Genomic DNA, 16,675 nt, shown 5'->3' with positions numbered 1-16,675 from the left:
AGCATATTTGATTCCAGTATTTGATTTACTGGGCCAATTTTGTCTAATTTGCCATCTAAAAAGATAGTTTTTCTAAGCCTCTTTTGCAATAGTTAAAAGGTTAGAATGAGAATGATTTAACTAATGTACTTGATCTCAGAGAACAAGACAACTCACCGTTCTTGGTCTGTGTTCACAAAAACTCTTTTCATTTTTAAATTTATATTTGATATCATTAACCTATTCTGCACAAACGCCACATGCATAACACTGCAGACTTGCATGCCACTGTTGTGGCCAGTGCAGAGTAAGATTATGCAGTTTTTCTAGTAGTGGTCCTTTTGGGTATCACTTCGGGTAAATTCATGTTTGACAGGGAAGGGAATTTATTTTTTCACATGTTTATGCCCTTGTAATTTTTTTTTTTTCCTGGGATGTTTTTGAGCAGAAGGAGGCTGTTTTAAGACAGTTGAATTACTTTGAAGTGGAACTGTACAGCAAGAGAAAAGGAATTATTCAGCCATAACCACTGAAAACATTGTGAACACTTTAAAAAAGACAGAGCTAATTCAATAAGAACTTCTGGCAAAAATTGCAATATGTCTGTATTTTTTTTATAAAGCACAATGTTTTGGATTGTTAACTGTTCTAATGAATTACATTTTTTTTTCTCCTTTTTTGTTTTTTTTTTTTTCTCTTCCTTCCTTCTTCTTCTTCTCTTCCCCCTTTCACCCCTTACCCAATTTCTCAGGTTGGCCACCTCACCGGACTCTCCGAGGCCATAGAAACAAAATTACGTGTTTACTGTATCCTCATCAGGTTTCTTCTCGTTATGATCAAAGGTATTTGATCTCAGGTGGCGTGGATTTCTCAGTCATCATATGGGATATATTTTCTGGAGAGATGAAACATATCTTCTGTGTGCATGGTGGAGAAATTACACAGCTGCTAGTTCCACCAGAAAACTGTAGTGTAAGTTCTACGTGATATGTCTGATCACCTGTCTCACGCTTTCCATGAACGGTACAGCTCCTCAGATCCTTCTTGGGAACATGAGTGTAATTCAAAATACTGAACATGTGGCACTAGCCCCCTGTAACTCCTGTAGACACTTAGAAACAGCTTAATTGTTCTGTTAATCACTGTTTTGTTTGCATCGCGTTTTGCTGCGTAAAGGATTAAATATCATAGAAAAATTGGATATTAAAACCTAGCCAGCTAGGGAAATGCTTGGCATTTTATGATACACAGCATTAAGAGTGGGAGAGGATTTCCACAACGTGGAAAGCAGTCTTTCCTCTGAAGGAGTGTGCAAATGTGACAGGCAAGCATTCCCCACAAGTTAGCCCGTAGGTTTTAAATGCAGCTTTGCATCTTCTAACTTGGATGGGTAGGTAGAATTTAGTGAACAAAGTGACATTGATTTACTTGGTTTTACCATGGTTTCTCTTTTTTTGCTCAACAAAACAGGTTCTGTTACCTATTTGCTCTTTATGGTGTGCGAGAGGTTGGGTGCAAGAGAATTCCTGCAAGTGCAGTTGTTCCTAGTGACCTCAGTGAGTTTAGCCAGAGACTTACGTGCCTGAGCTTTGTTTATAAAATAGATTGTTGATCACCACATTTGGTCCAGTGAAGAAGAGATTATTAAATGCAAACTTTCTCCACTATGATTAAGATTTTTCTTTTTTGTTCCCTTTTATTAGGCAAGGGTCCAGCACTGTATTTGCTCTGTTGCCAGTGATCACTCAGTAGGTCTTCTGAGCCTGCGGGAGAAAAAGTGCATCATGCTGGCATCCCGTCACCTCTTCCCTATTCAAGTAATAAAATGGAGGCCTTCCGACGACTATCTGGTGGTGGGATGTTCAGATGGGTCTGTGTACGTCTGGCAAATGGATACTGGTAAGGTGAAGTGCAAAGACTCTGATTAAACAATTATATATACACACACATATATTTGGTTATAGTTCTGTATAAGTTGCATCTGAGAGAAAAGTTAAAACGTTTTTGCACATTTATATTTGGAAATTTAGCACTCCATATATTCCCCAAATTTGTAGATTCTAGATGCTTTTGTTAAATACATATTTTAGTATTTGTAATAACTCATTTAGTTTTGGAGAAGTATAGCTTGCTGTAGCTGTGATCCCCTTAAATGTTTTCCTAGTTATCTTTAGAGAGACCGGTTAAAATGTTGACCGCACGTGTAGCATCCTCTCAGTTTTTTAGTGACTGTGCTTTCTCAGCAACCTTCTTGAAAGCTTGACTCTATGATAGTTTCCTCATCTACAGAGTGAGGAAAGCGTTTGTCATTTTGGTTTTTTTTGGTTTGGTTTGGTTTTTTTTTGTTTTGTTTTGGTTCGGTTTTTTTTTAAGAGACTAATAGTTAGTTTAGAAGAAACTGAAAATGAGTGTTAACGGAATGGACAACAAGGCATAAAATAAAACCAGCTTTGTTGTAGCAAGTTTTGTGATATTTGAAAGGGAAAAAGTAAGGAAAAAAAATATCAAAATATACCCAGTACTTAATTACCTTCTAACTCCTTAACTGGCTTAAGGAAAAAAACACAAACCTGCAATAATGCCTGAATATTATTTTCAGCTTGCTGTGAAAACTAGGTGAGAATTGTTTTTTATTGAAGCTCTAGGAGGCAAAGATGAGCTTGAAATCCATTGTGGAAAATTGAATCCACACAGGTAGTTGGGTGGGAGAGAGAATTCAAAGTGATTCGAATCTAAAAATGTTGAGCAACTACAGTCATAGCTCCCTGGTCAGTATAGGATCACATTGTGGGTTTTTGAAACTTGTCTTGATTTTTGCTCGTGTGATTTTTCCTTACTCACTTCAGCTTCATGGAAATTTAGGAAAATTCTCTCCCTTTAGGATATTAGTTCTAAAAATAGCCATTAGCACAACAAAGTTTTATGCCTTGCATCCTGTGTTATAAATAATTTTTTCATATTGTTGTAATATTTTGGGCATTCTGAATTGTTTCTGCTTAAACTCATGCTTTGCAAAATACTTGCAGGTGCGCTGGACAGGTGTGTGATGGGAATAACGGCAGTGGAAATCCTGAACGCCTGCGATGAGGCCGTCCCGGCGGCCGTGGACTCGCTGAGCCATCCTGCCGTCAACCTGAAGCAGGCCATGACTAGGCGTAGCCTGGCTGCTCTGAAAAACGTGGCGCATCAAAAACTCCAGACTCTTGCCACCAACCTGCTGGCTTCCGAAGCGTCTGACAAGGTAAGCCGTGTTTCTGTTTGGCTGCCTTTAAGGCAGCACCTGAAACGTTTTTTTCCCTAAATCATTGAATATAATATGGGAAGTCTTCATTGTCATAACTGAAAGGTTCTTACCTAAAGGTGTCTGAAATTTTAATAGAAGGATCTAAACTAGTTTTACATGTTGTGTCAGTCCTAGGAGTTCGCTTTCCTTGAGCAAAAAGTGTCAGCCCTCTTCAACGTCATTGTGCAATTTTTGATGCAGACGGTGTTATCCAGAGTTACATTTTAAAAACACATTTCACTTATTTTTTCTTCTATTTTGTGCTTTCAGTGGTGGTGGTTTTCCATGCTGGAGCCTAATGCTTTTAAAAGTCCTCTTCACTGTCTGTAATTCTGTACTGCTTTCACTGTCTTTTTCTCTAGATTCAGTAAGAGCAGAGGTTATGCACCAGATAAATTCCTCTCTAGATAGGTAGTAATATATTTTTAATATCACACAACACAATCTCCTCCATGTCTGTCTGAATGTTGTTTCTCAGTTTAGGTTACTGTTCACGATGCTCCCTCCCGCTTCAGTGTGCGTTCTGCTGTTGTGGTTTTTTTTTTTTGTTTTTTTTTCAGGTTGAGTTTATTTAAAATGTGAGTTTAGCAGCATTTCACAGAATCTGGAATATTTGCTCAATTGTATACATTCTGTTAATTGATGGGTGGACAAGGAACCAGCCTGTGATCCGTACCCACCCGAAGCAAGTCTCACCCTTTTCATTTTAGTTGATCCCTAAATATTTCAATGCTTAATGTTTTAAGGACTTCTAAAAATTATGTTCTATGAGTTAAGTGATGAATTCCAATGGAATGGTCTGTAGTAACTTGTTAAAAGCATTCGTTGGCTGTTCCGAGTCCTGTATGTCTCTGTATAGAGAGCGCGTGAGCCATGGCATGTTTGCTTGTGTTCATTTAGACACAAAGATTTACAACTTACGTGGATGTTACAGAGTACAACAACAGACTACTGACCAGTCTGAGCGATGAGTAAATGCTTGTATTAAGAACTCTGGGAATTATTCAGTCTGAGGGATTTGGACTGACTATTTTGAAAACTAACGGGCAGCTAGCATCATCACGTTGTAGAGATGGAACAAAAAAGGAAAGAGTAAATTTTAGAAATAGACTTAGCTATCAGTGGTAGTTTAACTGGTGGGTTCAGTAGCACGTCAGCACAGACGGTCAGAGGAGAGCTTGAAGGAAGAGCTTTCTCTTGGGCTTTGCTTTGTGCGTTTTGATTTCAGCCAAGTGTAGAGAAAAGGTAAGTCCTGACCTTGTGAGAATTTGATCAGCTCCGTCACGGAAAGATTATGAGCCTGACTTGTAAATTTTCATCTTTCCGTTAAAGATTAACGGAAGGAAGTGCAATATTATCTTGAAGGCAACTGGGAAAAATATCCTTAGAGTTGTGTATTAGAGAAGTATGTAAGAGGCTTTCCTTGCCCGATGCTGCTCTGAGCAGGGGGTTGGATTAGAGCGTCGCCACCCTTAGCGATTCTGTGGTGGTGTCCTGCTTACACTTGCTCGTATTGGTGATTGCAATATTCATCACAACTGGTTTTCTAAGAAAGACCTGGCAGAGTAGACAGCTATTAAATTTGTTTAGCTAGTCAATGCCTTTCAAAAATGTGACCTGGGTCCAAACAAAACCAGCTTTTTTTTTTTTTTTTTTTTTTTTTTTTTTTTCCCCTCGCGTTGATGCAGGCTGATGTGGTAGTCTGGGCTGTGAGCAGCAGAGAGCAGCAGAGCTCTGCTCCCAGCAGCCTGCTGCCTTGGCTTTTGTCGCTTGTTTATTTTGCCTTCTGTTATATACTGTTTGGAAAAGAAATATCACTTGTGGAGAGTGTTCCTTAGAGCACCACCATCATGTTTCTACCAACATACGTGTGCTCAGCCACACATGCTGCTGTTCCTGCTGCGTCCAGTACGGCTGTTCACATACGTAACTCTGAACACTGCGCTTGTACGTGCTGCGCAAACGTGGGTTTTACGTGCAGGTTCCTCACATCTGATGAAGGTATTGCTACCTACAAAGGCACAGTGTGTAACACAGCAAAACGTGTTCTATTCCAGAGGCCAAGGATGATTAATAGATAAAATATTTTGGTTTGTTGTTGCTTTTGATTTTACCGTTGTGACCATTACCGGAAACCATTCTATAAAAAGTTACCTACATTCCATTCTGGGGAAATAACTGGATATTTTAAATAAATAAGGAATAACTGAATAAATCAGTGCATTGTAGAACATAATTTGCAGCTATTACTTATTGACATTTGATTATTTCCATTCTGGTTTCAGTTATCCATTCTGTGCTTCTCATGGCAGATTTATTTAACAAGGGTAGTTTATTTGCTCTCGGAGTTGAGCACAGGAGAAGGAGCAGAACTTGGCTATTTGCTGTAGCGCTGCTCGCGCCAGGCCCTGGCTGTTTGTCCGGCACGGTGAACTAGCCTGCGCTGCAGCTCCTCTGTGAAATGTAAGAGCAGGGAGCCAGCAGGATGGTCTCTGTTTAATTTTTCTTTCCTGATCCCTGTGACCAAATGTGAGTTTTCCTTCTGGTAATGCCTTAACTTTGTTACGTAAGTGAAATGAATTTTAACTTTAGGAAAGGCAGAAATAAAAAATGAGTTGATTCTAGTGGAATTGCTGATGGTATTGAAGATTTTGCCAGGTCTGCATTTTGTTGTCGGGGAGTCTTTTGATGTGTTTTGAGTATTGCCCTCTGTGTGTGCACACACTTTGGTACCTGGTTGGTTGGTTTGTTACAGAACAGTGCGTTGGAGTCATGTAAGATATTTATGTGTATTTGTTGAGAATCATCCTCTGAAAGTGAGCAAGAACAAGTGAGCGCAGCAAGCAAACCAATAACTGCACCTGCTCTTCTCCACTTCACCCAGCAGTAAAAAATACAGGGGTGTTTGTTCTCTGTAAGCAAAGTATTCAGCAGCCTTAAAATTAAGAATCTGCATATTAAACTATTAGTGTGGTAAAAAATTAGGATTACACTATCAAATAAAACTGACGCAGTGGATTACGTTAGATAAACAGACTCTGCGTGTTATGTTTGGGCAGGATTAAAGGAGCAGTTTCTTACTGGGTTTTTTCCCCTGGGCCTCTTGCTGTGGAAGAGGCAAGGGGAGAGGTTATTCTGGAGTTGCTCCAAAGCAGCACTCAGAAATGAACCACAAAGGCTGTGACCGGATCGTCAGCTGCTCTTGCCGGCAACTCGGGTAGTGAGCCTCTTTTGGACAGCTTGGTTTCAGCGGAGGAGTGAACAACAAGTGACACACTAATTGCATATCTGGACAAATGTATTAGTAGCTTATTGTCCCATGGCATAAGCTGATGCTATACTTAAGTATCCAAATATGACATAGTTAATGTATTTTAAGATTAATAACAAAATAAATACATTGAAATGTTGTTATTCCTTGCAGTATAACAGTTATCTTTTAGAATTCATGAGAAATAAACTTGAACCTCTCTCTTATTTAGAGAGCTCTATTTATCAGATCACCTTCTGTATTTTAGGGACATAACACTTCATCACGAGTCTGGAATTCCTGACAACGTGAAAAGTGCTGTAAAATTCTTCACTTTTATTTTCATAATGTTTGTAATGTGTTTTATCCTTATGTGACTTTTCAGACTTCTGATCATCCACTGCTTCCTTAATTTGTGAATTAACTTTGTGAAAAGGATTAAGAAAGTAAACCAATTAACATTTCAAATTTTTTTCTTTTTTTCTTTTTTTTTTTTTCCTTGTTTTCAGGGGAATTTACCGAAATATTCTCATAACTCCCTGATGGTTCAAGCTATAAAGACTAACTTAACCGATCCCGATATACACGTGCTGTTCTTTGACGTAGAAGCCCTGATTATTCAGCTGCTGACTGAGGAGGCCTCCAGACCGAACACTGCACTCATCTCTCCGGAGAATTTACAGAAAGCCTCCAGCGGGTCTGACAAAGGAGGCTCCTTTTTGACTGGTAAACGTGCAGCCGTCCTCTTCCAGCAGGTCAAGGAAACAATCAAAGAGAATATAAAAGAGCATCTTCTTGATGATGATGATGAGGATGAAGAATCGATAAGGCAGAGGAGAGAAGACGGTGACCCAGAATATCGCTCTAGCAAATCTAAACCGCTAACTTTATTAGAGTATAATCTAACCATGGATACCGCAAAGCTTTTTATGTCCTGTCTTCATGCCTGGGGCCTGAATTCTGTTCTAGATGATCTTTGCCTTGATCGTCTTGGGATGCTCAAGCCACACTGTTCGGTGTCCTTCGGCCTCCTCTCTAGAGGAGGCCACATGTCTCTGATGCTTCCTGGCTACAATCAGCCTGTAGGCAAACCATCATATGACGGTGTGGAGTTAGGAAGGAAAATGTCCATTACAGAGGGACTGGGAAAGGGGACATACGGTGTGTCGCGCGCCGTCACCACTCAGCATCTCCTCTCTGTTATCTCCCTGGCCAACACACTCATGAGTATGACCAATGCAACCTTTATCGGAGACCACATGAAGAAAGGACCAACCAGGTACGGCAAATATTCAGTTGAACTTGTGATAACTTTCTTTGAGTCTCTGTTTTAATGCAGGATTTCATTTTGTTTGATATTACTGTGGAGTTTGATGTCTTAAATGGCTATGAAAACCTTAGGTACTAGAGGGAACTGAGTGTATTTCTTTTATTGAACGCAGTATTTTGTGCCAAGATAACTGTATTGCTTTGAATTGAGTTACATGACTTACAATGTTAATAGAACCTGAACTTGTACTAGCCTATGTGCTGGTGGGTCTGAGAGGCCACTTTTCTCCTCCTTTTTAGTGTGTATTGTTCTTAAAGAGTTTTTATCGTGAGTAGGTCAAATTCTAAATAAATGAAAACATGCGGATGAACTTCTTATCACCAAAAAATAAGCTTAGCTAGGAGTTGTAAGTGAGATAAAACCCAATAAATTTGACACAAAATGTATAGGATTGCTTTTCAAATTTTGTTTAGTCACGGTATCTTTAGCAAATAATCTCTCTCTCTTTCTGTTGTTGGTTTGTTTTTTTCTTCTCTCTCCTATCCTATTGTTCTCCCCCTTCATGTATATCTTGTGTTTAGGCCACCTAGGCCAGGCACTCCTGAGATGTCAAAAGTGAAGGCACCTCCTTCAATTTCAAGTCATGTGGCCCAAGGACAAATTAAGCAAGGTAAAAATCACTTACTTTGGAACAATGTGATGTGTCATTGACACTGAAGTGATCACCTTCCTACCAAGTGACAAAAATACTGCTAGTTTCTACGTGGGAGGAAAAAGCAGTGTAGTATTCTAGGTAAAGACTTTAATGACTAAGAGCTTGTTAGGAAAGTCATTCGCTGACAATGAATTTTTGCATATTTTAAGTGCTCCGAAACATTCTGGTTGTGGGGTGATAGTAAGAGGTTTAAAGTCTCTAACGAAGGGCTGTACAGACCATACAAAAATGTTATGCGTGTAATTAACCTTCATGCTTTAGTTGATGCACCTAAGTAGTATGTATGCATTTCCTCTCCTTTTTACGAAGGAGGAGGAAATTATTTTAACACTGCTGCTGCCGCTGCTGCTGTTTTCATCCCTTGCAGGGGCGGGACCAGCTGAAGGTTGGCTGTGGCCGGAGGAGAATGTGTATGTGTAGCCTTTGTCACGCTTGTTTCGCTGTACGGTGAATCAAAGAGGCAAGGTGTACACAGCCATACTCTTCACAGTTCTTTGGGATTTTTGTGGATACGAGCCCAGCTGTGTGCACATACTGTAGGGCGGAAGAGGAAAGGTTGTTCTTTTTTTCCATTTTGTATTTGATTATAATTTAAATAATCTGTGAAGCAGATATCCTTCAGGACTGACTTGAAATTTCCTCTGAAAACTGCAATTATCTCTTTATTTTTAACTGTTAACTGTTAAAACTTTGTCTCTCCGAGCTGTATGAATACAGATCTGTAAAATGATTACGTTTTGCAGAATGCAATTACTTGGCCACTGTGGTATTTACTGCAGTGTACAATCTTTCAAGATGTACATTAAAGATAGATGTACATTTAAAAGTGTCTTTAAACTGTGGAACTGCTCCTGTGTTAGAGAGCTAGTAAGCACAGCAGGTAACTTACACATCAACTGCGTGATTTTCTTCACTCACATGCAAAAAAGGGAGATGTTTATATCTGAGGAAATTTGCCTGTCAGCAGCATTTATGTGTATTTATTCTTTTCCTAAATGTAAATATTAATTTACTGCGCTCTTTGGTTGGAAAGGGAAGATCAGTTTCAGGAGTGGTACGCTTCAACCTTCTTTTCATTATCAAGGGTGCTACATCAACAGAGAAGCAGCAGTCAATAACAACAAGCAGAAATGAAAATGATCAGGGCTTTTGTTTCAACACGTGGGGCTTTTTTGGTTTTTGTTTGGTTGGGTTTAAGTTTGGGGTTTTTTTGGTTTGTTTTTTTTTTTTTTTTTTTTTTTTTTTTACAGCCCTTTACTTTTCCTCTTTGAAAGATAGTTATTTGAAAGGTCAGGATTTCTCCGAGATGGTGTGTTCATAGCAAATTCAATGTGAGAAAGAACATACTTGTCACAGAGAAGGTCTGTGTCTGTGTTTAGCTTTTAAAGATACAGTTCCATTACAGTTTTTCTTTCCTGAATGACAACTATGGGTTTTTTTTGGGTTTTTTTGAGATAGCTTTGCTAATTAGGGGGATAGACATACTTCAGTTACCCAGTGGAAATACTTGTAACTTCATGAGAAACAATTGATAAAAATGAAATTCTGTGTGCTGTCAAAAATACAGAAAAACACTTCTGTTCCTAAATTGTCATCTTGTCCTGTGTCTGGAGGCACGTCTTGCACGCTCTTGGGGGAAGATGGGTTTGTTTCTAAGTTACTCCTAGGTCATGGGTTTCCTCCGTGTCTTACCTTTACACCCCCGTGTGAACTTCTCACTGCTCCTAAATTTCTAGTGCTTTTGTTCTTAAAAATCAATTAGATGCGTGTTATGACGTGCTTGATCTGCATCGGTTTGACCTGTATTTGTCCTGGGATGAGCACAGCTCCCTGCTCCTCGGCTACGGGGCCAGCTGTTTCCATTGCAGCGATTGTTGTAATTACCGACCTTGGAAGGGAGCTGTCAATGACAACAAAATGAGGCAGAACAGGAACTTCAGAGTAAGCCTTCAGTTCCAGTATGGGGTGGGTTTGTGTTTTTAAAAACAATATTTTTCGTAAAATAAATGGCTTTTTAATAACATCTCCTGAAAGTAGGTTTTGCTGTCATGAGTGATTTACGGCAGCCATCCTGTCACTGTGCGCGTGCCATCGTGATGCGTTTGTGCGGGAAGTACGGAAAAAGTAGTTTTGATGCAGATGTCCCACAGTGACAAAAGAAGTTCACTGCGTGAAAAGCAAACAGACCATTCAGAAGACAATGCTTAATTGGTTCGGGAGCTTGAACCCATTGTTGTTCTGCAACGGAATAAAAGAGGGGGATTAATTTGAAGATGCTTGTGCATGACATATGGTAATTTCTGTATAGGAAGGAAGTGTCAGATAGTGACCTCTAGATCTCCGCCTTGACCTGGGGTTGTAGCATGTGTATGCCATAAGGTCTGCGCAGCTTTTCATGTGGTAATGTTAAGTCACGAAGCATTAGTGGGAGTGTAATGTTTAGACCTGCTTTTCAGTGACATTTGCACCAAAAAGTGATGCAGTTTATGAAATAAATGTCACAGGTACTGCTCTGGGTAACGTGCTTGGGCTCTGCTCTTCTGTGTCTGCTTGCCTGTACTCCTCCCCTGTACGCTCTGTAAGCCTCTGCTTTAGGTTTTCAGCCCTTCCTTTGGGAGAGGCTTAACATGACTTGAATGGGGACACATTTAAAATGAACCTGCATTGAAACCACCCCTCAGTAATACGCTCAGCGACATTTTGGAGTGACAGATGGGGCAGCCCAGATTTAAAAGGGGTTATTTCTGGGGTTTTTAATGAGTAATGCAAATTCCGGATCTGTCTAAATATGGGAGAAGCACAAGAAGAAGAAAAATTCCTGGTTTTAAAACTCAGTCAACCGTGCTGTCCAACCAGATCTAGCAATCTAAAGGCATACGCGTAGCCTCTTTATTTACAGGTACTCTGTTCGCAGCACGCGAGTTTCTGTGCGTGTATCTGTGTTTCTGTGCATACCTTCCTTTCCCTGGCATTGCACTTCTTGTAAAACCTGGAATTTTTTTTTAAGTTTGATATTACCAGTTTCCTCCAGTTTTGTTTTTCATTCTTTAGTGATACTAATCTGTTTTTCAGAAGCTGCTGTCCTCACTTTCCTTTTTTTTTTTTTTTCTCTTTCTTTCTTCTTCTTTCCTCTGCAAGTTGCTCCTGCTGTCTCCTCTAGCACTGAAGCTGGTCACTCTGGCTCTGACACTGCTCCTCCTTTACATACCTGTTTCTTAGTCAATGAAGGTATTCTTTCCTCACTTTTCTAGCTATTTGTCTTTTACTTTCAACTAATGTTCCTTATCATTGTTGTGACATGACTTTAATTTGATCTATGTAGGAATATTTTTTTTTTATTTTATTTTTTTCGAAAAAGAGAGGCGATGAGTTTATTTTGGTTTACTTTGCCGTTAATGCTGGTAGAGGGTGAGCAAGTCCAGTCTGTACGTTCAGTTCTCAACTAGCGTATCAAAGATGGTATTTCAGATCTTGTTTGCGTTTGCTGTTGTCTTTTTGACAAAAAATCTCAGCCCTTCTTAAGTTGGGAAAAATCCCTGTGCCTTTAGCCGTCGGTAGTACGTGAAGGAGAGAAGCCACAATACCCGCGTGTTCTGTGTGCATTCCCTGCACGTGCCGTGTCCCCCCTGGAGCCCTCAGACCTGCCGGGGTGGGCAGGGGACAGATCTTCCACTCCTGCCGGCGCATGTACTCCGCGTCACAACTTGAAAGCCTACAAATGTGATGCTCCTTTTGAAATGAAGCAAACAAAATCAGTTTCGTGTCATTTAAATTTTATTCTTGGTGTTGGTGAACACGTAGTGTTTATTTAAACCACTTTGGTTTTGCCTTGGGGATGATTTTTTAAAAAAGTAAATATTTATCAGCATTATAAAGAATGTCTTTCTGCAAAAAAGATTGGCATAAAGAACAAACAAACCACCTTGTATTCCTGTAGGCAAGCTGCTTTAAATGAGAATTTTTGTGCCCTTTTTACTAAGCTATAAAGTCCTGCTTTCATGCATCTCGAGTAGTAGAAACAGAACGCTCTTAAATTGGGAATTCCTCTTTTTAATCCTTTTTTTCTTTAAGGACAATTGACATAATGATTCATTTTCTTGTAGCACCATGAAGAGCTTTATTAGTTAAAATATTTATTTTTTTTTATATACTCAATATTGCTGACAATTTAAAAATAGAGATCTATACGCTCACCTGAACTATTTCTCCGGTTTCTCAAGTCAATATAGAGCACGAGACTAGAAATTCTTTTACTTGGGGTACTTCACAAGCATTTATACAAGCTGTGTTGTTTGCGCTTGATACGCTTATCTTTACTGCTTTTAACTACGCAGTATTGCAGGCCTGTAGGATGGCTGCACCCGGAGCCGGCTTGTTGAAATAAGGTTGTGATGGAAAGATAAGGGTAGCAGACCAACGTGTGCTGGTACGCATTTGCATACCTTTTAAAATGGGACCGAAACTTCAGTGCAATCTTTCTGGCGGTAGTTCCTGTGCTGAGTTTTCTGCAGCCGAGTTCTATCGCACTTGCACGTAGGACACTAAATGTCGTGATAAGTCACGCGTAGTGTGGTTTGAACAGGGCGTCAACTCAGAACCGTGGCCTATGCTTTTGGCAGAAATGGCTATAATACTTTCAGGGACGTGTGTACCTACTGCGTACTGGGTCAGTAAATTTACTTGATGGCATTTTGAACTTGAAATTGCTGTAGTGTTGATGACGCTTACCTCCCTGTTGCGATGTGTTTTCCCAGGCTGGAGCCAGCTGGCCGCTATGCACTGCGTGATGCTCCCCGACCTGTTGGGACTGGATAAATTCAGACCTCCTCTTCTGGAGATGCTGGCTCGCAGGTGGCAGGATCGATGCTTGGAGGTGACTTCAGTAGGAATTTTGTACTGCTAGGTGTTTTTGGTTTCATGTTGTCTTTTACAGGTCACGTTTTCCCTTAATACAAAAAATAAGTAATTCTTTTCTGACACAAATTCCTGCAGTTTTTATTTCAGATTCAGTAAGCTAGTCTTCCATTTAACCTGTCAAAATGCTGAAAAAGTGATCATATATAAATATATATAAAAATATATATATAAATATATATGAGGAGGTTTTACCTTCTGGATGCTGTACATATCTTATTGGATTAAAAAGCTTTCATGATTCTGTTAAGAACCTTATTAGCATTTTAAAAACTAGGCTGTATTTTCCAAGAGACTGCTGAGACGCTTTATTTCTTGGCGCGTGTATACAGCAGCCAGTAAAGGGTTTGTCACCCAGCTGTTTGATAAATGACTAGCGGGCCCTAACACTACACCTGTGCTGTTGTGGCAAAAAATCTGTTGACCGTGCGGCTTTTCAAGTAGGAAAGGAGTGACAGAGCCGGGTTGTGGACTGTGGGTCCTCAGCGGCCCTGTAACTTAACTGGGAGTGTGGTTTTTGCTGCCTGATTGCCTGTTCTTTGCTAGACAGGATGTACTGTGAGATGGTTTTCCGAGAGGGTCTTTATTTTGAAACTCGTTAAACTTTGTAAGCAACAGAAGTCCGGTTGCTGGATATCCTTAGGTGTCAGAGTAGCATATTTATGTTCTGTTTGTCCACAATTTTTTATTTTACCTTGATCAAATCACTTCCTTATGCGTTAAGTCTTTTAGACCAAAAATAATATGTGTATTTACAAATGTGGACTTAGGAACTCTTCAGGTGGAACAAGTGATATTAATGCGGGACATATAGTACAAGGTGATATTTTGTATTTGTTGGTGTACTTGATATCTGAGTTTGTCTGACGTTCCTGTTGGCTTTACAGGTAAGAGAAGCTGCCCAGGCCCTGTTGCTAGCAGAACTGAGAAGAATAGAGCAGGCAGGTCGGAAAGAAACCATCGATGCGTGGGCTCCTTATTTACCACAGTACATTGACAGCGTTATATCGCGTAAGTAATGCTGTGTTAAACCCCAAAACAACTTGGTTGCTAGATAAAAGAAAAGGCATTTTGTACACAAAATTATGAACAGCACTACTAATCTAGGGCAAAATTGTAGGGGAGAAATCTAGAGTTATATAGAAAAAAGTTTCTTGAAATTCTCAAAGAAGTTTCACAACTGGCAGGTCACATAACGTCACTAGCGTCGGTCAGGTGAATTGAACGCTTCAGTACATCTCGCTGGGATGGCAGTGTCTTTTGCAAAGGCTGTCCCTCTTGTTGAGGGGCTAGGCTGTAGTTTGGCGTTTCATTTCCAAAACACCTATTTTCGTTTTATTCATTGTTATTAAAGCAAAGATGGTACAGACTCTAGGAGTATATTCTTGGAAGATCTGTCAGCATCATGAGATTCTTCATTCAATTATCCGTCTAGAAACTTGCCGTTATAGAATAACGTCCAAATGTGGCTGCCTTATATAACAAACCAGCAAAAATTTATATTTTCATGCATGAGAGTGTTTGCTTTTAAGTTGTAGGTGCTCTTCATTCTTAAGGTAAGATTCTTTTTGCACTGAATGTAGTTTCTGTACAGAGAAAGATCTCTATTAAACACCAATTGATTTTTGAGAGATGTGTAATAATCTTATTAAATCTAAATTGAATGCATAAATTACATGCAACACCATCCTTTAAGGTGATGTTGAGAATTTGTTGGCGAGACTAAGCTGTTGTTAATTACAGCCTTTAGGCATGTAGCGTTTGCCTTGTTACGGGGATGTTGCTGCACAGTTAGATGTGCAGCCAGGCAGTGAATAATAAGTGTAAGTGTGTTGTGTATAGATGTCAAAGAGCCTTCATTCATACTGATAGGGTTTTGTGCCATTTTCTATATTAGGATGATTTTTTAATTGATCATCTTCTGAGGCCAGTTGTACTCAGTGTGTAAAATACAGCCGTAGTTCCCCTTTACTCTCAGGAGTAGCTGCTCTAGCAACTGTTGGTGATTACGAATTTCTTTTCTCTGGGGTGCTGATGAATGACCTTGTTGGGTACAAGGTTACAGACATGATTGTGTTGGTGAGGGGTTTCTGAACCACTCCAGTGCCTGCTGTAGCCATTTGCTTTTTTCCAAAAAATAAACTTCTTTTTAAGGTACTTGACAACAACCGGTAATCCCTGTTACTTCTGATAATTTGCTATTTCTGGTACTTCTCATTACTTAAACAATTATTTTTGAAAGTTTTAAAGAGTGTGCATCAGTTGGAAGCATAACATTTTGTTCTGCCTCTTGTGCTTATATTTGTGCTCGGGTTAGAAGCGTGGCGTGCGTTTTTATAGCAATAGTCAGGGTTTCAGAAAAAACTTGAGCGTTTTTTAGTGCATTCAATTCAAATTTACATACAGCGGTATTTTGGCCTTTATGTTAGTCATTAGCAAATCAAAGCATAGCATTTGTTTTAACACTAAATTAGGATGTGCTTAGCTATCAGAGCAAGAAAGTTTTAAAACACAGGAAGAAAATATAAAATAGAGAAATCAGCTGAGCATGGTTGAATGACTTGAATGTAAATATTCAGTGTTGTGGAAGCACTGCTATTGAAAACCTTTAAAAAAGGTCACAACTAGCAAATTGGAATTACTTTTTTTATATTAACAGTGCTGAAAACTGTGTGAATTAAGGTTACAGAGTTTGTGGTCTCCTGAATGCCAGGGCTGAGGGGCATTGGTTATTGTCTGTGTGAATGTGCGCAAAGAGGCTGGCACCCTGGAGAAGGATAATTATGGTATCAGAAGCGAGGGACAAAACAAGGAGCTGCCAATGTTGCTGTTGTGGGTAGAGCAAAGTCTGCATGTTGGTTACGCTGTAAGGCATGATTAAAAACTGACATGTTTTTTAAAGGTCTGGGGAGGAATTGAAGGGGACAAGAATTCTTTAGGATGGCCAAAAAGGATACAATTGACTTCTGAAAAGGTTAGTTTTATTCTAGGAAAGTAAGGAGAAGAAATATGGAAGATAAAGAAATACTACTTTGATTTCTTCATCCTCCACTTCTCCCTCTTTTGCATCTTGATATAGGGACATAAACTATTGTCAGGGGCATACATTTTCGGGTCCAGCATGTGTTATTACTGTGCAACAGTTCTTACATCCACGATGTGGAAACAGTGATTCTCTTGCACATAACAAGTCTGTTTTAATTAAAACAAAGGGTAATCACTAACAGAAGCTTGCTGCTGATGTAAGACACTGTCATGTACATT

At 39.5% G+C, this 16,675-nt stretch overlaps 1 protein-coding gene across 2 annotated transcripts in view; it reads left to right on the top strand.

Moving 5' to 3' along the window:
• Positions 1–16,675, top strand: part of WDR7 (WD repeat domain 7) — a 106,488-nt gene that overhangs the window by 22,516 nt on the left and 67,297 nt on the right. The window contains exons 12-19 of one of the 2 annotated variants that reach the window (XM_086769588.1): positions 731–951; positions 1,683–1,878; positions 3,006–3,220; positions 7,022–7,791; positions 8,364–8,452; positions 11,636–11,725; positions 13,252–13,370; positions 14,299–14,422. In XM_086769588.1, coding sequence (XP_086625714.1) covers positions 731–951; positions 1,683–1,878; positions 3,006–3,220; positions 7,022–7,791; positions 8,364–8,452; positions 11,636–11,725; positions 13,252–13,370; positions 14,299–14,422 — 1,824 coding nt within the window. The remainder of the gene's footprint in view (positions 1–730; positions 952–1,682; positions 1,879–3,005; positions 3,221–7,021; positions 7,792–8,363; positions 8,453–11,635; positions 11,726–13,251; positions 13,371–14,298; positions 14,423–16,675) is intronic. The other variant, XM_086769589.1, reaches the window with a different exon arrangement.

This window comes from Chlamydotis macqueenii, chromosome W (assembly GCF_036417535.1).
Source record: "Chlamydotis macqueenii isolate bChlMac1 chromosome W, bChlMac1.mat, whole genome shotgun sequence".
In the NCBI taxonomy this organism is placed as follows: domain Eukaryota; kingdom Metazoa; phylum Chordata; class Aves; order Otidiformes; family Otididae; genus Chlamydotis; species Chlamydotis macqueenii.
Note: the sequence above shows the minus strand (reverse complement) of the source record. Positions and strands in the feature narration are given on the sequence as shown.